The 23195-nt window shown below is 39.7% G+C and overlaps 2 protein-coding genes across 2 annotated transcripts; both read left to right on the top strand.

The window, feature by feature from the left end:
* Window positions 1-1984: 1984 nt before the first annotated feature.
* On the top strand, window positions 1985-17611 carry nr3c1 (nuclear receptor subfamily 3, group C, member 1 (glucocorticoid receptor)). Its single transcript, XM_030792854.1, has 9 exons — window positions 1985-2259; window positions 3337-4541; window positions 11135-11301; window positions 13712-13828; window positions 14002-14283; window positions 14400-14544; window positions 15062-15192; window positions 15467-15624; window positions 16989-17611. The coding sequence occupies exons 2-9, from the start codon at window positions 3346-3348 to the stop codon at window positions 17139-17141; spliced, it is 2349 nt and encodes a 782-aa protein (XP_030648714.1). The 5' UTR covers window positions 1985-2259; window positions 3337-3345; the 3' UTR covers window positions 17142-17611.
* Window positions 17612-21621: 4010 nt separating this feature from the next.
* On the top strand, window positions 21622-23068 carry fgf1a (fibroblast growth factor 1a). Its single transcript, XM_030766589.1, has 3 exons — window positions 21622-21787; window positions 22677-22780; window positions 22871-23068. The coding sequence occupies exons 1-3, from the start codon at window positions 21622-21624 to the stop codon at window positions 23066-23068; spliced, it is 468 nt and encodes a 155-aa protein (XP_030622449.1).
* Window positions 23069-23195: the final 127 nt, after the last annotated feature.

Genomic DNA, 23195 nt, shown 5'->3' with positions numbered 1-23195 from the left:
TATATGTTTTGAAGAGTAGAACTATATTTCCTCGGTGCTTCTTCTCTTTGACAGTAATCTTTGACATGACGAAATTGTGCAGTTAATTTAATATACACATCAGTGTAGCTTCCGTGGTTGACACATTCATCCACTAGATGTCACTGTTCAGTAAGAATAGGCAATATTTTACTTTGTTTTATTCTAAAAAAAAAAAAAAAAAAAAAGGAGCGTAAAATATTTTCCCCGACCATGTTTTTTTAAGAGTCATACTGTGGTCATACAGACAATGAGATAATTGTCAGCTTTTTTTTCATTCTTAGCTCCATGACTGATAAGATTCTGATAATGCACATTTGCCTCATATCTAAGTGGTAGTATGGAATATATCTTTACCATGAACCATTTCCAAGAGTCACACAAGACCTGTCATCATAAACAAACACATTTATTCTCTGTACTGATTCTGAGCTAAAATGTATATTGGATGAAGCTCTTCAGCAGCTTTATTGTCACGATTCAGGAGTTTGAAAACAAATTACACTTTGTGAAAGCTGAAACAGAGCATGATAAATCAGTTTATTGTGCGATGACTGCATATTCTAAATAAAGGCTGTAAAGAGGGTAATAAAACCTCTGTTTATCTGAGTATATATCTGAGTGATTATTCTCTAGCTCTCCCTGTTCATAGTTTAGCCCCCTCTCTAGATGACTATTCCAGCTAAAACAGACCAATAAATCCAGTTCCATGTGTGTCATATAATGCAAGCTTTAGATGATTGGTTGGGGCTGTTTTAAATTAAATGTGCTCAGCTAAATGTTATGCATTCTCCTCTGCCAACTGAAACATGAATGGCTCTGACATTTCATTTTCAGTGACCTCACCTGTCAATTAATGGCAGTCTCATAATATCAAACCCTGTATCCATTTGTAATGCACACTATCACTAAATCACAGTGCAAATTTGTCTTGTTTTTTGAATGAGTATTTAATACTACAGTGTTTTGCCTGTAGGTGTACTCAAAGTAACAGTCTTTTTTTAGGCACGTAAAAGCTGTGTTGTATTTAAAGGAGTGTTATACAGTTATTACATATGAATAGTCCTGTTGTTACAGAGGTGGAGCAAATACTACTTAATAAGCATTAAATGTAATACTTAAGTGTTGAAGGCTGTGTTAAATATCAAAAATTAAATGTTAAAATGATAACATTTTTTCTTACTCATGTGAAATTCCTTCTGAATTCCTCTCATATCTATTCAAAAAGGGGATAAAGCATTCCAAAATACAAAATAAAATACAAAAATTCACAAATTCATGCACTGTTCTACTTTAAATTTTACTTGGTCATACTGAGCAAGACTTAAATGCTGTGTGTTTTGTTGTCACCCTATACCTTGAGGAGGATATGCTTGAGGCTTATGCTCCAGCCCTGCAAAAACACACCTGGCATCTGAGTCAGTTAATCGATGCCTGAGGGAGTATCAGATGAGTCAAAAAAGATTTGTCAAATCGAGCATGCAAAAAGAGTTTGGCAACCAGCTAAACGAAACATGGTCATTAGAGTGCTCTTATTCCAATATAGTCATCTATGCGTACCCTATCTAGAGGTATATATTACAATCACTTATTGCTACACTCAAAGACTCGGAACTTTCACCCTGATTACATGGTCAGCTTATGCTTTTACTGTGTAAGTATATGTGAAGTTGGCCTGTAGGGCATCTTTTCTACAGATTGCCTCATCTATATTTTCTTGTCTGGAAAGATGTTTGAACTCTTCATTTCAGCATACATTTTTTCCTGCAAGGCTTTGTTCATTAATTTAATTATTCGGGTGGGTTCCTTTTTGTCAAGTACAGCGTAGTGGCGCGGCATTTAAAGCATGGAGTATTCAAAGGGTAATACCTTCATACGGCCGATATGTGGCAGTGTATGGCATAAACAGGAGCGCCAACGCTCTTCACTCTAATCTCCATTTTGTATGTTTTTATGGCAGGTTAGCGCTTATTTTCAGGAGGCAGTGGACGGATAACTTCAACAGATTAACTATAGGGAGTCATTTCTATGTACGAAAAATTGGAGTTCATCGTACGAGACGACCTCCAATATCTTTGTAAACCTGCAGTTTAGGAGCTTTTGGAAGCAGTCTGGCGCTACGACTTTGGCAGTCCAGAGGAGTGTTTCGTGTTGCTAATAGTTAGCTGCTAGAAGAAAAGCTCTAAACAAAACAATGTCAGATGATGCGTCAAATCAAAACAGCAACTTAAAGATAGAAGGGTATGTACTGACTTTCATTCCATTTTTTTGTTATTCTGAATCGCAACATGGGGTATATTTCTGTCCAGCTAATCGTTTAATCGATAGCTATTCTAGCTAGCGTAACCGCTCTATTTGTCAGCCATAGCTAATCTAGGTTATCGTAATTGCTGTATGTTAGCTAGCCATTTAGCAGCTAGCTGTATCATTTTTAGAGCAAGGTTTCAACTTCAGCATGAGTTTGCTGCGGCTGTTTTCCTTGTTAACCCGTCGTGACATGGTAATACTTCGTTTTTAATGCTGCAGTAGTGAAAGTTTAGTTGTTCTGTTACGCATAGATAATGACATGTTTGGCACATATGTGTTGTCACGGCTAAACTGGCAGGAGAAGTAGGCCTCGGTATTTATAAGCAGTTTATATGAAGCCTCCACTGCGTAGACGAAAGTGTAAGCAAGGGCGCCTCGCTTACTACTGCAGGACCATGACGCTCAGCATTTGAAGTGTTAGCTTACAAACACAACCGAGTATTTATACTAGTCAAACATTATAAATACCGTTATTTTCATTCAGTGCTCTGTTTCGTATACTGAGATAATGATTGTCTCACGGAGAAGGTCACAGTGGAACACCATTTTCGTGGAGAGGGATTAGTAATTACTAGTTTCTGAGCCTTTGCAATAATTGTCATCGAGCCGTTTCAGATTTTCAAATCTTCAAATATTATCTTTCACGTTAACTCCGAAATTATAAGAAATGTATTAATAAACTGCTTCTGTGTATGTATAACATTTTAATTAATCACGGTGCAAGGTGGTTAATCGAATTAAGTGTAGCATAAGTAAACTACCTGAATAAATGATACAGAATACAGACTTATTAACGTCTTTTCAGCTTTCTGGTTTTCAAATTCAGATTATTATATTCTGTTTCTTAATAGAAATTTTGTTTTTCTTTGTTTTAAGTGTTAATTTTTTCCCCCGTTTTCTTTTAGTCATATTTAATAGTTCACTTTGTTGTTACTGTGTTCTTCACACAAAGTGTACCTTTAACCATCTTTGTTTTCTCTTTGTCTTACTCTTTGTTTCATTTATCTTTAGCATCGAGAGATGGATCAAGGTGGAGTGAAAAACGGCACAAAGAGAGATGAGCATTCGATCACGCTGGATTATATCGAGAGCCCAGCTGAGGGAGTTTTGCGCAGCGGAACACGCAGCACTATGTCCATTGCCCCCACCTCTGTTGTCCCTCCGCCCAGCCCCCTGATGCATCCTGTCTCTGGAGACGTCCCTAACGGACTTAGTAACTCCCCTCCTCCAGAGGAGCTCACCACAGTGTCTGCCTCTCTGGGCCTTTATGTGGAGGATCCAGACCTCAAATTGGTAGGGAAAGACCAGAGGGCTCAGCAACAATTTCAGCAACACCAGCCCTTGGGCCTCTTTGCTCTTGGCGAGAACTTCTCGCGCCTGGAGGCCAGCATTGCGGGACTGAACCGCTCCTCCCCATCCATGGACTCCCTAATTGGTGGAGCGGACCCCAATCTCTTCCCAATGAAAACAGAGGACTTCTCACCCATGGATAAAGGGGATATGGACCTGGACCAGGATTCTTTCGGGCCCTTGGGGAAAGATATGGATGTTGCCAATCCGAAACTCTTCAGTGACAACACCCTGGACCTACTGCAGGACTTTGAGCTGACCGGCTCCCCGTCTGATTTCTACGTGGGTGACGAAGCGTTCCTCTCCACGCTAGGGGATGATTCTCTCTTGGTGGACGTAGGCACTGAGAGAGACACCAAGCCTGCCATCGGGCTAAGCAGCACTTGTAGTAGCATCAACACCTGTGCCACTTTCAACGGTGGCCATCTGGACCAGCAGACCACCTCCAGCTCTGCCAGCACCACCACCAGCACGCCCGCTGCAGCCCCGACCGTCGTAAAAGTGGAGAAAGACTCCTCAATCATCCAACTGTGCACTCCAGGCGTGATCAAGCAGGAGAAAAACAGCGGGAAAAGTTACTGTCAGATGAGCGGCTCAGACCTGCCTGGTTCTCACAGCGCACCTATCTCAGTCTGTGGTGTCAGCACTTCCAGTGGACAGTCCTACCATTTTGGAGCAGCAGATGCCTCCTTGGCCGCCAGCAGTCAACAAAAAGATCAGAAGCCTGTGTTCAACATGTTCACACCACTGGCCTCTTCCAGAGAGGCCTGGGGCAGAAGCCAAGGCTTTGGCGATGCCGTCGACATGCAGCAGAGGAAGACCGAGAGCTTCTCGGCCTCCCAGGCCTTCACAGCTAACTATACCAGGTATGAACTGGTTCGGATAGTGATACAGGGTTGCAGGTCTCACTCAACAAAAATGGACTTGGAAATTGTTATCAGGTATTAGTTGAAACCAGTGCGCTTTTAACTACAATAGGCCAAAACCTCACATTACAGAGCAATATGATTATGTAATCATCTGTCAGTAGGCTTGAAGTTGGTACACATCCTTGACAGACGGTAGTTTCTGTCACGCATCCATATCGTAAACAGTTTTGTCGCGTTTTGGCCCAGATGAACAAACACGCAATGTGCAAGCCTCAGAAACACTCAAACAGTCTGTAAGGGCACAGACAGGAAATTGAGGTCAGGCTGGAAACAAAAACAAACCATGTGATAAGCCCTCCCCTTGAATTACCCGGATGAATGTCTCTCACCTTCCGGCTGCCACAGCCTCTCTCATCCATTACCTACGGTTTCTTGTCTGTGCCAGTAAACTCATGGTGATCAGCTTTTTTCGTTAAAAAGAATGAGATGTCTGATTAACATAGGCCTGTGTGGGACAATCAAGTTCTCTCTTGCTGCAGAGGTCATCACTCATCACTCAGTTAGAGAGACAGACTACTGCTGCGACAGCCAAAATTACAATCCTGATGCAGCTGCTCTCTAAGAGCATATACAAACTACTTAAGCCTGTAATCAGACCTGTGTGGGCAAACAAAAAACTTATTTATGGAACACCACCAATGGGAAAACTACACACAGCTTAAAATCTTACAGTATACGAATGCACTATGATGAGAAAAAGAATGTTGAAGCATTTTTTTCGAGTTAGTGCCAGAGCTTAGTAACACCCACGCAAAGATTTGGTTCAGTTTTACAGACATAACAGTTATATAACTGCCATGTCACTGCATCATTCAACCAACACAAAACAGAGCCTTACAGCGCCAGAAACAACACAAAGCCTTGACATTTAAGTTGTTTAATATCTTTTGTGTCTGCTGACCAAAAGAAAAATAAAAATACCAGTATTTCTTGTTAGTTAATGAATGTTACAGTCTTATGGGCTATGAGGAAAACTCTAGACTAAAGACTGTTGAGGGGTAATTTCTGGACACACCCTTTGTGTCAATGAGCTTTATGACTAAAATAAACTGAGAAGGTGCACTGCTGTCTGATGTGAAAAGGTCCACCTCTGTGAACTGAGCACAGGCAAACCCAGAGGAAGGAGGTCCGTGGAAAAGGAGTTTTAACAATACCAATGAGGAAATGAAAGGGAGAAAAGCACCGGTTACTCTAAAAATGGTAACAGGAGACTTATGCATAACTGTTAATATAGGTCAGTTATTGTTTCTAGTGTTTAATTAAACTCATTTAGTTCTTTGTTTAAACATTTATGATGTAATATCAAGGTGAAGGGTTTGATCACAGATAGGAGTAGAGTAATAGCTGCAGCTGTTTATGTGGTACTTATTTCCTTATTCAGTCATTTCCTCAATCAGTGTAGTTCATTATTTATGATCACATATGTTCAAATGTGTGGAGGTTTAAAAGAATGGCATTAATATTTCGTAAAGCTGTCTGACTGAACCATGTCGGGAAAACAAAACAGACAAACAGGAGTTCATCGATGGTGAACAGGAGCAGATGGTGAAACAGAAGACAGGTTTCATCTTCAATTTACATGTGGGCTCAATTATCAGGCCTTTGTGGTGTGCTGGTTTAGAGTGGGAGTCAGGTTTGTTTGCGAGTGTGTCTCAACCTGCGTGACATTTAGCAGCTCGGCGTAGTCAGCGGAGGTTGGATCTCCCCGGCGGTGGCGGCGTATGAGGTTGGCATCAGGTCGGGCGAAGCCAACCCATTCTCACGCAACGTCGGCCTGAATTGCCACCGCAGGTTTTATGTGTTTTAGCTTTCACGAATTTGTTTCCTCTAAGCGCTTCAGTCTCCCCATCATAGAGGCAAGGACTAGTCCAGCCATGTCCTTCACCTTAAACCCCCTCTGCTCTAACGTTCTCATTCATTGCTTCACTTTGATGATTTCATTCTCATACGAGTATGTGACTCACGCTGGTCAGGTTTGCCTGCTGCCTCTCACACAGATGTGAATAAGTAGACTTTTTTTTTTTTTTTCCCCCCTGCACGTCTAACACCAACAAAAGTATTTTTAACCCTGTTGAGCCTGTTCTATAATTAAATCCCCTCCTCTCTAAACTGTCAACATGTATTGGTCAGAGAATTATTAAAGAAATATAAATACAGGGCACAGCGTCCATCTTTAGACAGTATTTTAGAAATGCACTTTGAAACTTTCTTGACTGGTACAGTGTTTTTCTGGGCACCGAAGAGTAGCCTATAATTGAACATTGAAAAACTTGGTTTATACATTAAACAAAAAATTCCCTGTATTCTGCAAACCAAAGGGAAACAGTGAGTTCGTTGTGTTCTTAGTGGCCAGATGCTTTCAGCAAGTGGGCTTTAACATGAACCATATGATTCGTTTTTACATGGAGATGGAAAAGAGAATGTCTAAAATGGAAGTGGAATGTGTATAAGAGGCTAATTGCTAGGTCATGTGTTTTATGGATATTTAGCTTCATGAGAGGAGCAAGATCTTTGTCTTCTTGTCATTTTAAATTCTCCACTCTTTACTTGGACAACCCGTTGAACGGGAACTGGCATGAAGGCTTCCATTAATTTTACCATCAAATGCTTAACCATGCGTGTAACTGTTATTATCATACTGGAATGCAAGGTAGCTAGAGCAATGTGCTCGGAATATTTTAGGAACTCTTATTTCCTTCTAAGACCTTTTTTTTTTTCCAGGATATGACAAATTGTCTCTGGTTTGGCTGCCACATGTTTTGCTTTTATAGTCAACTGATAAACAAAAGAGTTTTCAAGTCTCAAAAGAATCAAGCTCAGTATTGATTGTTGCTACTATAAACATATTTATTTACATTCCACAGATGTCAGCAATATTTTATATTGTTTCTTTTTTTTAAACTTCAGACACACCTTAGGCACAATCTTTAACCAAAAATCTAGAGCCAAAGGTTTATGGTTACTGAGTAGGTGTGCAGCAAAACTTTGGATTTCCTGGTGTGAGTCCTTAACTAATGTCACTCAGCCATTCATGACAGATATTTGACATAAAAGCACAAGATTGCTTTCCCAAATTTTTCTCCAGCTTTATAGAGTGACTCTGGTGAAAAAATGTCTCTCTCTTTGCTTATTTTCTTCAACCCTATCTCTCTCTCTCTGTCTCTCTCTCTGTCTCTCTCTCTTTCATTCATACTCTCCGTGCATAACTCTTTTCCTCTGTCTCCGTGTCTGTCTGCCCATCCCTCTCTTCCTTTCTCTATCTCCAGTACTCTTTCTTCCTCTCTCTTTTCTGTTTCTTTTCTGAGCTGAGGTTGATTTCCTGTAGAGCAGAAATCTTGACAGTCAGCAGAAGTGGATAATGGATGTAAATGAGCTCTCTCTCTCTCTCTCTCTCTCTCTCTCTCTCTTTCATAAGTGCTTTAGCACGCAGGCAGCCCACAACACTCTCCCAGTTCTCTCTGACTGACCTACTTTCCCTTCTGCTTCACAGCTGGGCTGCACAGAACTTTGCCCCTCTGAATGCCTGTAGGAATTGTTTTCAGATCTGGAATACACCTCAGCATTTTCTTTTCTTTCCTTTTTTTTTCCACACTCACAGCACCAGTTCTGAAACACCCTCTTCAAACATCGGATAGCGTGTTTCTTTTGGCGCCGTGGCCGCGCTAATTCAACTGGCATGAAACTCTGGTCTTAGAAAAGGAATTCTCTCACTGAATATAGGCTAAAGCTTTTTTTTGTGAACCAACTTGGACTACTGGTTAAAAATGTTGCCCAGTGACTCTGTGCGTGTGTGCGCAGCTAATCAGTCAGATGTGTTTTGTTCATCTAAAAAGCATAATATCATATCTGGTTTTGCTTTGTTTTTTTCCCTAGAACTCCAACAGCTACAATACAGACTTGACAGTTTTAAGAAGCATTGATAGATCAGTATAGTGCTATTGTGAATAATAGTTGATTTTATACATGAGGTAATTTAAAAAAACTTCACTAACATAGATAAAGCATAAAGCAGTGTTTGTTTTGGGGATTTTTGTTTGTTTTGTTGTTTGGAGGGCGTGTGGTAATTATCAGTGCGCAAGTTCTCTATTTTTATGCCTTTCACCTCAGGGAAGAACCATTTCCTTTTTCTCTACTTTTCACTCTTCCCTCAAAATCTCAAAAATACCACGATTCATTGATGCATGTCTTATTCATTAATAATGCACAACACTATATAATGTTGTGGTCATAAATGGCATGGTTGTTCTTTTCTTTTTTGACATGTGAAATACCAGATACGATTTTAGTCGGCTAAAGCTGACAATTGAACATCTGAAACGATGTTTCGCTTTAAACAAATACGCAGAATTTAGAACCTAGAAGCTTCTTACGTGGGTAATGCGCATCAGTTAGACACAACACTACGCAGTGTGTGCATCTGTGAGACCGTAGAAGGCAAAGTGGATCTACGTGTTGTGTTTATTGTCAGTGAGATTGACACAGGACAGATCAGAGAGCAGATTAGTGTGGGTGTTGACTAGAAGAGGAAGCTTACTGTGTTGATCATATGTGTATGATTGTGTCAGTGTCCGTGCTGGGTTTTTTTTTTTTTCATTGCGCAGAAACAGAATTAAAGCATCTCTAATAGTCTCTCACAGATTGCTTTTCAGCTCTGTCACTTTGGCCCATTTTAACCTCTCCTTCTCTCACACATCACATGACACACCCACCCCCTGCCTTAAGCTTAACGTTTTCAGGGTGCAGTAGACTGGAAGTGTACGCGCGCGCGTGTGTGCTTGTGTCAGTGTGTGAGTGAGCGTAGCCGTCCTTAGAGTAAAAGAGTAGGTGATGGAGTCCTTATAAATCACACATATGCGCAGATGTTACATAAATAACTTCTGTCATTGCATCACGTGATCTGACAGATGGCGCCATGAGTTGTAGTGATCACAGAGCAAATTAAAATGTATTTATAAACCTCTGCTTCCGTTATTTATGTGTTTTCCAGTTGGCCATTAATTGCATTCCACAGGGCAACCACAGTGAACGGCGCGATAGAGCCAGGAGGTTGTTGACCGAATGTCCAACTGTGTCACTGTTCCAGTCCCTTGACAGCCATGTTTGTTCCTTAACAGAGGAGTGAACATTTGGAAAGATTTTACTCTTGGCACGACTCACAACGTCCACCCGGTCGTATCAGTGTCAGCGTTATATGTTTGGTTGTACCTCTATATACGTTTTTCCAAAAAGAGAACGTGAATATTATCCTTTAGTGCGCCAGAAGGCTTTAAAACGGGTTTTTTTTATCCTTTTTGGATCTTTGAAGATACAGAAGTGTTGTTTGGATTGGATGAAATGTTGAAGCCGTCTAACCCAGACTTGAATGTGATTCAGTTACCGTGATTGCACTGGACTTCTCGTGTAATTTAAGCTATATTTGGGACATCATTAGATCCTCGAGGCTATTTATACTGCCAACTGTTGGCGTTGTCTTTTGATGTCTTCGCGAGGCTATACTGCCCACTGACTGACACCAAGGGCTAGTCAATGAAAATGGACCCTTAGTTATGTAACACTACACATAAATGGAAATGCCAGTTCAAACCAAAGTTCAACTGATGTTAAGAATGCAGCTTAGAGCAAATCAATCCCTGGACAGTTTTGTTGCTATGCCTCGGCAGACAGATTTGAATATGGGCCATCCGTTACTTGCACTTGCTTTGTTCTCTCTTCCCCTCTGTTTGTGTGTGTATATGCATATGTGTGTGAGTGTGGTTGTAATGAGGCTTCAGGCATGAAGTGCTTCAGACAGACAGAGGAGGTGGGGCCTGTTATGAGCTTCTGTCTACACTGAACAAATGCCTCCTGGTGGTTATATCGAGAAAATTCATGTAGGCCGCTGCAATTCTCTCCAGGTCATTAGTCTTGGGATGACCTCACTGCAGGGGAGTCCTGTCGGATGTGCTCAGTACTATTTTAATGAGGGACATTTATGACTCAGCCAGTTTTACTGCGAGGCAGACACTGATAACAGTTTGAAATATTGTTGATCTGAATGCAGTTGTTGTTGTTGTTGTTTGTTGTCATTGTTGTTATCGTTGTTGTTGTTTTTGTTGTTGGATTGGGTCAGCTCTTGGTCTTCTTTTTACCATGCTGTTCTGACTGAATACTGAAATATAAGCAAAAGCAAGTAACAGTTGTAGATGTTGAGTTTCAAGGAGCATTCAAGAGTATGTGTGAAGACTCTCATGAGCAGAGACTCTCGTGACTCTCGTGAGCAGAGACTGAGAAACAGTAACTAGAAAATTCAAATCAAGGAAACACCATTGAGAAACTAATCTCAACAAACAGCATCAACCAAAAACGGGGTGTGTGTTTTTTTTTTTCAACAGCAAAGACTCATGGCATTGAAACTCAAACAGAGATAAAGTACCACGGTCACATCATATATCAGTCACATTAATCGATCTAACTTTGACAAAAAAAAAAAGTTTGAATCAGCCTTGGAAAGAAACTGTTATAACGTGATTGCGTTTGTTCTCTTTTCTCAGCTCTGCAGTCAGGCCTGAAGCCAACACTGCCACAACCACAGCCACAGGCAAGTCCAACACGGCCACACACAAGATCTGCCTGGTGTGTTCGGACGAGGCTTCGGGCTGTCACTATGGCGTCCTCACCTGCGGGAGCTGCAAGGTCTTCTTCAAGAGAGCCGTGGAAGGTGAGAGAGTCAGAGGATAATTGGCCCTGGCACACAACATGTCACTCACCTTTTCTCACTCTCTGTTTTTATGCCTCGGGCAATCACTGTAACCTACACACACACACACACACACAGAGACAGTCGTTCGCCTCACACGTCTAAGAGTGGTGTTTGTGCCATACTCTGTCCCTCTCCTCACTGCTAGGACTATATGACTATGCTGAGCATAGAGCTGTAACAATTCCACACGTTGCTGTACAATTAATTGACTCAGAAATAATTGCGATTAACAACATAATTGTCTCTTTCGGTCATATTTAAAAAAAAAAAAAAATTATTTATTATGTTTCAAACATATTAAACTTTTGAATGAATCCCATTTTTTTACCGATTTGTGACCCAGATAATGTAATCGCACAAGTACACAGCCTATGAATAACTGAACTCAGTTGGGCTTGCAGACTCCCCACATTTTGACAGGATCAATGTGACAGTGTCAAGTGATTTTTTTTTTTTACCAACACTAAATGACATCTCCAGCGAAAACCAAACATGTATCAGTTTAATGTTATGGACGTTTCTCAAAGGTACAGCACCGCTTCTCACGAAACTGCCCAGTTCTGCTTAGATTTTTAATGTTCAAAAGCCGACTTGACACACCATTCACTGGGATTACGACAGGTTCGCACATGCGCTACAAATTCAGTTCATTGTTGCCCTATCTCTCAATGTCAACGAAAGTGGAAAACAATATGTGGATCCACCCCGTGACTCGGATCCGCTCCGAAATTTAATGGGTTCTTCCTTGGCCCACGTTACACCCTTCTGCCAAGTTTCATGGAAATCGGCCCGGTAGTTTTTCTGTAATCATGCTGACAAACAGGCAAACCAACAGACCGCACCGAAAACATAACATCCTTGGCGGCGGTAAAAAAAATGCTTTAACTGCGGTTCAACAAAGAAACCGCGATCACATCAAAAAGTCGTGGTTAGACAATTATGAAATAATTGTTACAGGCCTAGCTGAGGTTAGTCATTAGTCTACTATCACAAGTCTAATCTTTTTAGTTGAACTGAAGAACAGTTCAAAATGATTGTGTGATTTTGGCCATAGTTAACCTGAATCTGACATTAGGCATCATAACACAAGGCTGATGTAATTTAAGGATGGTACATAAAGTTCAATCTATGCATCATTTTAATAAGGTAAAGCATCAAAGTTCTGTTTTGGGCATATCATATGCTCTTCATGTTGATTCAAGCTGAAGTGCTTTTTAGATGTTATGATAAATCAAGAAAAGTCCTGTGGCAGTATTGCTACGATTCTCAAAGTTAGCAAGACTTTTTGCCTGAATGCACTGTCACACACTAAACAGTATTTGCTCTGAGGTAGCGCATGGTGTTTTTTCTGGTTTTGGGGGGGGGTTTTCTGGGTGTGTTTCTGAATGTCAATTTCCATAGTCCTTTTTTATGTCTGTGAGGACAGACAGAAGTTACACTATTTATTTTTTTTTTCTCCTTGTGTTTTGATCGTCCGTTCACTGATGAAGGATGGAAAGCAAGACAAAACACTCATGGTAATTCTGACGTGCTCGACATGCTACCGCTTTCTTTGTGCCAGTTTGCCTCTGTCCTTCATAACAGTCCTCTCAGTCACAAGTCTACATGCATTCCATAATGCAAATGTCTCAATGCATGCCACTTTGGCAAAGGGCCTGCCATTAATCTATCTTTTTACTTCTTTTGGTTATTAAATACGATTATTTGTGGTGTAAACAGCCAAACCAGAAATATCAATCCAGATATATCAGCCTCTCTGTAATGAAAAACTGAAAAGGCTTTTTGTTTATGATTTAAAACTTCATAAAGGTGACATTGTCTGTAAATAACTTATCTTTTGAAGACTCAAACTGATGTATATAAAAAAGTTTACTCTGTAATTTGTAGACAATTCTTTTGTAGGACAGATATGAGACATGGCAAGCTTTTAACTGCTCATGTACTGTAGGCCAGCAGAGTGGCTTCTAGTGGCTAGACTGGGCTTCACTTTTGGCTGTTACAGTAGCTAGTTCACATGAGCAAAATACATACATACATCTGAGTATTAAGAGGCCCCGGCCACCTGTGAGCACAAGGGAAAACTTGATGAAATATTCCTTAATCATAGGCTACAGGGATTTTTAAAAACAATGTGTTATGGAAACAAAAGGCTCTCTAGAGTTCTTTTTGCTATTTGACTCATTTTACATTTAGTAAGTTGCACTAGTTTTTGCCCTTATCTGATGAGAGTGAGAAATTAGTGTACTTCATCTTTGTGAAATCTCATTATCTCAAAGGGTGTCCTGGACCTCTAGGATATTCCCACATTGATATGTTGTTGTATGCAGTCTTTATTTCAGCTGATTTGTTCTCACTTTAACCCTGATAGGTCAACACAATTACCTGTGTGCTGGGAGGAATGATTGCATCATTGATAAAATTCGTAGGAAGAACTGCCCCGCCTGCCGTTTCCGCAAGTGTCTCATGGCTGGGATGAATCTAGAAGGTAAACCCTTTAGCTGCAGCATGTATCAGCCCTATTCTGTAACAAAAGCCAGTTTATTCAGAAAAAGGAAGGACAGCTGTGAGGAAATTGGTCATTTGTGGGCAGATCATTTAACCAATGGACAACTCTGTCCTTCTTTTCTCTCTCTCTCTTTTTTTTTTTTTTATCTGCAGCACGTAAAACCAAAAAACTGAATCGTTTAAAGGGAGTGCAGCAGGCCGCTGTTACAGAACAGAGTCCTCCTCCGATGCCTGAGGCTCGGGCACTGGTGCCCAAAGCCATGCCCCAGCTGATGCCAACCATGCTGTCCCTGCTGAAGGCCATTGAGCCCGACACCATCTATGCAGGCTACGACAGCAGCCTACCAGACAGCTCCACCTGCCTCATGACCACACTTAACAGACTGGGCGGTCGGCAGTTCATCTATGCTGTCAAATGGGCTAAAGCCCTGCCAGGTACTACACAGCTCTCAGTTTCTACTAACCCTGTGATCCATCTGGGACAGTGTTATGGATATGATGCAGAACTATCTGCATGATGACTGTTTTTTTTTTTCTCCCCCAATCCACAGGTTTCCGGAATCTTCACCTGGATGACCAGATGACCCTCCTTCAGTGCTCCTGGCTATTCCTCATGACGTTCAGCCTGGGCTGGAGGTCTTACCAGCAATGCAATGGAAACATGCTCTGTTTTGCCCCAGATTTGGTGTTCAATGAGTATGTACTCTACCGCACAGTCCTTCAAATGTTCTCCTATTGTAATATAGTGGAAAAGTTAAAAAAAAAACACACACACACACATTTTCGTATTACCATAATTCTGACAGCACATTACATTTATCCATTTAGATAATGCTCATACCCATAGAGACAGACCATATTTTCCATAGCAAATGTCACATGCATGGATTTATCTCCATGGTCAGGACTCAAACTCACAGTCTTGCATACACTGGGCTGTTTCACTTACTGCCAAGCTATTACCATACTAATTAGTCCAGTCACTCAAAGCTCCCAGATACACTCAGCATGTTCAATAAACAACCACAGTAACCCATGTGAGGCCCATGGTTTAACAGGATCATCGAAGATTTTTAGACTTTTAGACTAAACAGATTAGAGAACTTAAAAAGCAATTACAGTGGCACTAGGATACCTTTCGGAACATTTCCCATGTAGAGAAGACATAACACAGGTTGTCATTTGTAACTTCTGTGATGATGTGTGTGTACAGAGAGCGGATGAAGCTGCCCTACATGGCTGACCAGTGCGAGCAGATGTTGAAGATCTCTAATGAGTTTGTGCGGCTGCAGGTATCAAACGACGAGTACCTATGCATGAAGGTCCTTCTGCTGCTCAGCACAGGTGAGGGAGAGAGCAAGAGAGAGAGAGAGAAATGATTTACCATCTTTAATCATTATATGCAACATTTATTGTAAGAATCAACCTATCCTCTCTTCAAAAGGCCTTACTAAAAAGGCAAATGTAGCACCAAAGGGGTCACGGGGTTTAGATGTTATTGGTATGCAGCTGTCATTTTTAATTGATTTTAACTTATTTTTAGTCAGGTAGGAAGTGACTGTGGTTATATCTGCTACAGTGAACTATAATGTAAACATGCTTTCATTGCTTTCTGCAGTGCCGAAGGATGGGCTAAAGAGCCAGGCTGTGTTTGATGAGATCAGGATGTCCTACATAAAGGAACTGGGCAAGGCCATAGTGAAAAGAGAAGAAAACTCCAGCAAAAACTGGCAAAGATTCTACCAGCTCACCAAGCTACTGGACTCCATGCATGACGTAAGATTTCTTAAGGCTTTTGCTCTAAGTCAGTGCATGATAACAAATACCATACCTTTCCCCTGTGATTATAATGAAAAATGTTTGATTTGATTCCGTTTCTGCCAAACATCTGACAAAACAAAATTTATTTGATTAGATGAACATGACAAATGCTCTCTGGGTTTTTATGAATTTAAAATGCAGTTTAGGGTGTTTCTGTAGGAGTGTCAGATGCTATGGGCAGAAACTGCAAAATAAGGGATGGAGGATACAAAAATGAGTCAGATATCTTGCAGATTATGCAATCAAACATAATTGCTTTATTGCTAAAATTTAAATCAGTCACTCAGTTGTGAAATATTTGCGCAGAGTTGACCATCGTCGACATTATCAGTGACATCAGGCTTTAGGCATTTGTAATGTTTTAGTGTAGCTAAAGATCGTAGTAATGAGATCAGACAAATTGTTAAGCTTTACATCCAACAAACATTTTACTCTGAGTTGTCTACATCAGCCGCGCTTTTTTTTTTTCCACCCTAGTCGCCTTCTGCTCTTAGTTGAAATTTATTGAAAACTGTGCCCAGCTGGTTTTGATGAGTTCACCATAGGCCCCCGCCATGTAGTAATAAAACAATGTTCTGGCATCAAAAATATTGCCAATTGTTTCTTGTGCTGCAAATGATCCGAGAGCCCTGGCAACACTACAGTGTTATGCTGTTACTAGTATCTCTGTGCTTTTGTGCCCCAGATCAACCATTTTCACTCACAGTCAACGGCTACGGTTACTTGCCGCCTTATAATCCCTTTTTAATCTGACGAGTGGCTCGATCAGAATAAAAAACTTCACAGAAACGCCTAAAGCAGGATACAGTAATCCAATTGAGCTCCATCTGAATGAAATGTTTATCCGATGGAAAGAGGTGGTATCCATTTTAATAATCCATTAGACAGAGGGATAGCAGTCTGTAATAGCCATGTAAAGACAGGAGATCGACCGCTTTGACATTGAGAATTTTTTGTTTTTTTCTGTGCATGCTCTTTTGTATCACGCAACACGCTCAGCAAAAGTGGCGATTGCGAAAAACTTTTGACAAAACCAATTTTACACTGAACTCTTTGAGGGAATGGAAGATAGTTAAACGGCTGAATGAGAGGACCTTTTGTTGCCATTCTGCATCCATGTCTGGGGGGGGGTCGGGGGCATGGGAGGAACCACTGGACAGTAAAACTGTACTTATTAGTGCTTGATGGAAAGCATCCAGCTTCAGATGTGAATACGTATAAGCGTAATGGAAGAGTGTTTGAGATTTGAGATTTTACTCATCTGATTCTTTGTTGCTTTGTTATTGTGACAAAACTCAAGACCAGTGCTTTCTCTCCAGATGGTGGGTGGACTCCTAAACATCTGTTTCTACACCTTCATGAACAAGTCCCTGAGTGTGGAGTTCCCTGAAATGCTCGCCGAGATCATCAGCAACCAGTTACCAAAATTTAAAGCAGGGAGTGTCAAACCGCTGCTCTTTCATCAGAAATGACTCCCTTAAGCAGCCAGACACAATGCCTTAAAACTCCACCTGTTCACCTCACCACCCCCCCCTGCACACACACACAAATATGAGAGCGAGAGAGTGACAGATAGAGAGAGAGAGAGAAAGACAGAGAGAGAGAATGAGGGAGTTGGTGCAAGGTGGGGATGGGGAAACTGTATGCAACCCAGCATGGGACTCTCATGTGGAGAAAGGGACGGAGTCAGAAGAGGGGAGACGGGTAAAGAGAGCAAAGAGGCCCTCATAATAAAATAGCTTAACCTTTGGAATGACTTAAAACCGATACTCATGGATAGAAACAAAAAACTAACAGTGAATGTTGTCTCAGGTGTTTGATTCTCATCATCACAATACATAGTTCTAAATATAAGGCCCTTTCTCCTCAGTCACCACCATTTGTATGATTTCACAAGTCGTGAGTAATCGAGCCAAGGCAACACCATAGCACTTGCTGTCAAGTTTAAAGTAGATTTAATTTTTTTTTTTTTATGGTTTTTTTTTTTTTTTGGTAGGACATCAGTTCATATGTTAATCACATGTTAATATCAAGATTTTCATACATGATCTGGAAAAGCGTTTTGGTTTGTAACAATCATTTCAATGTCATGTAACGTGAAGTGAATTTTGGCATCGTTTAAAGTAGGCTGGACTATGAAATTCTCCTTTGTAACAACATATCTATACTGTCCTAAAAGCTCTTGCTGTTGCTAAATGCTAACAAAGATTACACATTTACAGAAAAAAAAGGGAAAATATGTGCCTTTTTTTTAGCTTGTCTCATTTTAGCTGTTCTCTGTAACTGTCCATACCGAATATTTTGCATTCATCATGTTAGACCATCATTGTATTTGATTGTATTTTTATATTTACTTGCACTGGCAATTTTTCCTTTTTAAAATGGCCGTGTTTTGTTTTTGGCAGCTCAATGATCCGTAGTGTGAACTAAAACCAGTAATGCTTTTACAATATGGTATGGAAATTAGGAGTCCAATCTATATCCTCTCTCCCATGTCAGTCTATTGGACTTTGAAATGCAATTTGAGCACTTTAACTCCTATTAAATGCTTTAAAGAAGACACATTAAAGTGGCTGGTTTCAGTGTGAATTACAGAAATGAAATCATTTTGAAAGAGCCATTTTTAAATGTTTGTCATCTGTTAAATTGTATAGGAATTATGCAATGTGAATCAAGAGTCTAAAGTCAATTTGTTGGGTTTTTATTGTGTAATCTCTTTCTTGCTATCATATACATAGTACAAAGCCACACGATACAACCAAAACGCTGAATGCAGATGCCAACAGCACTGGCAAGCTGGCTTTAAAAATACAGAAACCAGCTACTAAGATGATTGATACAAGTCAGTTATTACAAAAAGAAAAAAAAAAGTCATTCAAGAGAGGAAATGAAAAACACACTGCAATCATATCTCAACATTAGCTCCACAAAACAAGCCCCGAGATTATTAGCCCTCAGGTGCTCATCTTTTTACCTTATGTCTACAGTTCCTCTCACTGAACCTTTCATAGTGTACATGTAATATTACTCATTATACATTGTGCTTGTTTGTTAGTAAACTAACCCCCCTTTTTAAATTTTTTTTATTTTATTTTATTTTTTTTTTATTTTACTTTTTTTTGTTTTCCACACGCTAAGAACCCTCCTGTTGATTTCTCAGTCATGAGAACTGTGGTTCAGGAGAGGTGGCCACATGCCATCCTCTCTTCTCTGGGAATTTCTAAAGAGCCTGTATTGTTGTACTCTATTCTTTCCGTGCCAAACTTTTTTTTTGTTTTTGTTTTTTGTTTTTTTGAAAAATCTGAAACTGTGCTTGTCTTAACAGTTGTCAAACGTTATGTGAAAGAGGAAAAGGAGAAAAAGAGACATTGATTATTTTCATTTTTTCTTTCCTCTGTTGAAGCTTATTAGATGTTTAATACATGAATAAAAAGACCAGATGACATCTAGAGCTTACATCTGTTCCAGACTACATTGTGATTGCATTCTGTGTGGAAGAGAACCGGGTTCAGGTTTTCACCAGTGTGTTTTAATTCCTGTTTAGTTATGTACAATACAAACTGGGGATTTTCATTTGAAAAATCTTAACGATGACAATTTTACTAGAGATTACTTATCATTTTTGGTTATTCTATGCGACACTTCGGCAGACTGGTGATTTTCGTAAAGAAAATCCTTATGTTTATGCTTTTACTCTGGATTGCTCATGATTTTCAGTTGTTCTTTGCCAAACTTTGGCTTTTTATAGATTTCAGGTGTTGAGGAAGGACATTATTGATGTTATAGAAAGGAATGAGGAAGGAAAATCATTGAAACATGTGTAGATACCAGGTTCCTTGTGTCACCTCTGTTAAAAACAAGGAATAACATCTGTATACTCACATTGAAAAATGAAAAAACACAAGTATAGCCTTTTTTTTGAAGAATGGTTATGTCTGTGTTTTTTCTGTTCTGAGCTTACCATTCTGTTTCCGGGTTTATAGATGAGGTTTATGTGTCATAGGAGACATTTCACTCTATTTCTCTTCCAAACAATTCCATAAGAGAAGTGTGATGATCATTCAAAACTCAGGATTTTGTTTATCATTGAAACAAAATGGCAGTTTTTTTTGGTGGCATTAATGGAAAAAATAACTGGCTGACCAGAGTTCAGATAGGATGTATGTGAACATAGTTATATCTATACCATACTATGTCTTTCCAAAGCTGTACAGATCACTACTTTTGCAAATCACATCAGCCCTTAAATGCAGTCCATTTAAGCACATTAATCACCTTAATTTGGTTCCTACTTTTCATTCGTTTCATCTTTCCCTGTCTGTTTTTTTTTGTTTGTTTGTTTGTTTTTTTAGTCCCTGTCAGTTAGTTTGGGTTACTTTCACATACAGCAGTGTAGAGTTGTCTGTTAGCATCCTATACAGACCCAGACCTTCTGTATGAAATTTGCAAGTATTACAACGTTATTTTGTAACTCTCTTGATGTTTTATTTTAAATATCCTGCTTTTTTAGCTCAGTTCAACTTTCTTCAGGATTCTTGTTTTTTGTTAAATGTTGTTGTAAAAAACATGCATGTACAACACTGGTGCCTGCACCTGGAACAATGAATGTAAGCTATATGTTACCAGGGCATGTCACAAATTCAATATACAAGACAGCTTTTATTCAGAAAAATACAGTATTCCACATAGAATTGCCAGTAGTGCAAAAAAGGAGTCTTTTTACATTCATATGTTTGACATATATACATTTGTATGCCTATTTTTTACACTCAGTACTCTAAACAGCCTCTGTACGTGAAAGTAACCTTACTAGTCAAATACTGAAAATTTGCACTACCCCTGCAGCAAGTCCTCTTTTGTATTACACATATGAAGATACTATCTTAAGAGATGTATTGATAGATATTGTTTTGTCTCTGACAATTTCGTACCCTCTTTACTCTGTCTGCCTCATTCACTCGCTCTCTTTTTTTCATATATTGTATATGTATTAGCCAGTGTGAGGAGTATGCAGCGTAACTGCACAAAAATGATGTTTTTGTTTTCCTTGTATTATAATCTCCTAAAAGTAGTGAAGATATTCTCACCTTTTTGTCCTGATGTTGAGCAGTTCATCTTGGTTGAGTGGTACTACTTCTTATTACAATTCGTTTAATGCCAATTGATATAATGCTATTATGGTAACCCCAAAACAAATTGTGGGAGACTGAGTTCATCTGGACAGTAATTCCTCTATGGCAAGTGATCATCAAGAACTAATAAATGATTTTTTCAGTTGTGGTGCCTATTTATTTATTTATTACCTATTATCCGATGTCCTGTGAGAATCCACATTTTCATTTATACGCTCAGTACTGAGGAAGTTTTTCAAGTCCTCCAGTGAGGCTTGCATCTTACCTTTTATTCAAGACACCTCTATTCTGTCTATATGCAATGCCTGCAAGCCCGGGGTTGGTGGGGAGATGGTAAGGCTACTCCTGTCTGTAGTAAACCTTCATTCTTTGGACTGAATCTCTGAAATATAATCTTTTCATAAACTCTGGCATGCTCTTACAGGAATGGTTAATCTGTTTTGTGATATCTTCCTCCTTTGTATGCCCTCAAAGCCCCGCGTTTATGCCTTTCTATACAATGTCAGAAATCTATGGGGAGGCAGCCGATATACCCATTGAAAAAGAACATTTTCCTATCCGTTTAGATATCGGCACTAGCGTTTTTACATAACTGTACCATTTTTTACCCAAACAAGCAGGTGTTGTTCAAGTTAGAGCGAGCATTCCACCATCACGAGAATGCGTATGACGCGATTCGTACGGCTAACTACAAAGCCCAAAACGCGATTAGGTGGTTCACCAACCGCAGGAATACCGGCCAAGCTAGTATACTGGACAGACTGCGGTGAGCTAATAGACTGGTATTTTAGCATAGGCCTTCTGGATACACCATTCTGGAATGACGGAGGGGAAAATAACGGTGCTTTCGCAAGCACATGAGACTTTTGGTTTCAACGTGCCAGATTATAAAAGGCTCATACGCTTGTACTGTATGAACGGTGGATATCATCTCCAAATTTTGCCCGATGGAGCTGTAGGAGGCACGAGAGATGAAAATATTTACAGTAAGGTTAAATACGGAGTACTAACCTGTCAAAAATAAATGTAAAAAACCAAATGAATCTTACTAACTGATCATAACTAATTACTATTTTAAAAGGTGAATAGGAATCTTTTTTTTTTCTTTTTTTTGAGCTGTGGCGATTACTTAGTTATGCAGGTGACAGGGTTGTGTATGTGTATGGATATGGATTTATCTGTTGGATGTTAAATTGTGAATAAGGGAAACTGATACTGTCATTCTCATTAAGAGAGGGATTGTATTGATAAAACGATCACACTAATATGTTTGTCCTGAATAGTACACTACAGCTTCTTATCATGCTTAAAGAACAAGATTCTTTGTATCTTTCACATGTGTTTGGAATTATAGGCAACGCCTATTCAAGCTTTTCAAGTTTTATTATGAAACATAAATAATGTTGTCGACAGAATATATGATGTATAACCACGCCGTAATTAACGTGTTAATATAGGGAAATAAAAGTGTCATACTCAACTACGTTAAAAGGTAGGTCAACAACACAGTCTTTCAAATATGGTTCTAATATATCCATTCCATGTAGAGCATGCACATACATTCATGTATACACACACACACACACACACACACTGGAGGGTAAGTTCAGCAGAACACTTCAAACAGCTACAGTTTGTTTGACACAACATGGAAATGTTATCAGAAGCCGTAAGGAATGTTACTGGCTACGTCTAAATGTAATAATTGCCAACATTTTTCAGTCATACATTTTCTTTCTCCTAAATATTTACCCTTGAAAATTACTGATATTATCAGAAGTTTCAGTTTCACAGAATACTACAATGTTGTTACCAAACTCTCTCGAATTTATACTCCGGTTTATGTTTCTCTCTACGTGTGTGACCTTGCTAAAGGTGTGCTACGGATGAAAGCTGTGAGCCCTGGAGTGGTGCTAATCGAGGGCATTGAAACTGGACTATACCTGTCTATGAATAAAGATGGCGAGCTCTGGGGCACAGTAAGTATCTAGATTCAGTGCAAGGTTTAGTAAATGCTGTTTCACGCAGAAGGGTTAACAGTCATACACATTTTTTACACATTTTCCCAGTCATCTCCAAGTGATGAGTGTTACTTCTTGGAGAAGATTGAAGAGAACCATTATAACACGTATCAGTCACAGAAGTATAATGAAAACTGGTATGTTGGAATAAAAAAGAATGGAAGACCCAAACATGGCCCAAGAACCCACGTCGGCCAGAAGGCCATCTTCTTCCTCCCTCGACAGGTGGAAAGTGTGAAAGAATAAAGTGTCACTACCGCTCACTGAGAAACTAATGCAGTCTGAAAGATTTCCAAAGATGTAAGTCTGTATTCTCTACAGTTGCAGACTCTCTGTATCTACAAATACTTGACTTAAAATACTATTTATCTAA

Source organism: Chanos chanos, chromosome 2, assembly GCF_902362185.1.
Source record: "Chanos chanos chromosome 2, fChaCha1.1, whole genome shotgun sequence".
In the NCBI taxonomy this organism is placed as follows: domain Eukaryota; kingdom Metazoa; phylum Chordata; class Actinopteri; order Gonorynchiformes; family Chanidae; genus Chanos; species Chanos chanos.
Note: the sequence above shows the minus strand (reverse complement) of the source record. Positions and strands in the feature narration are given on the sequence as shown.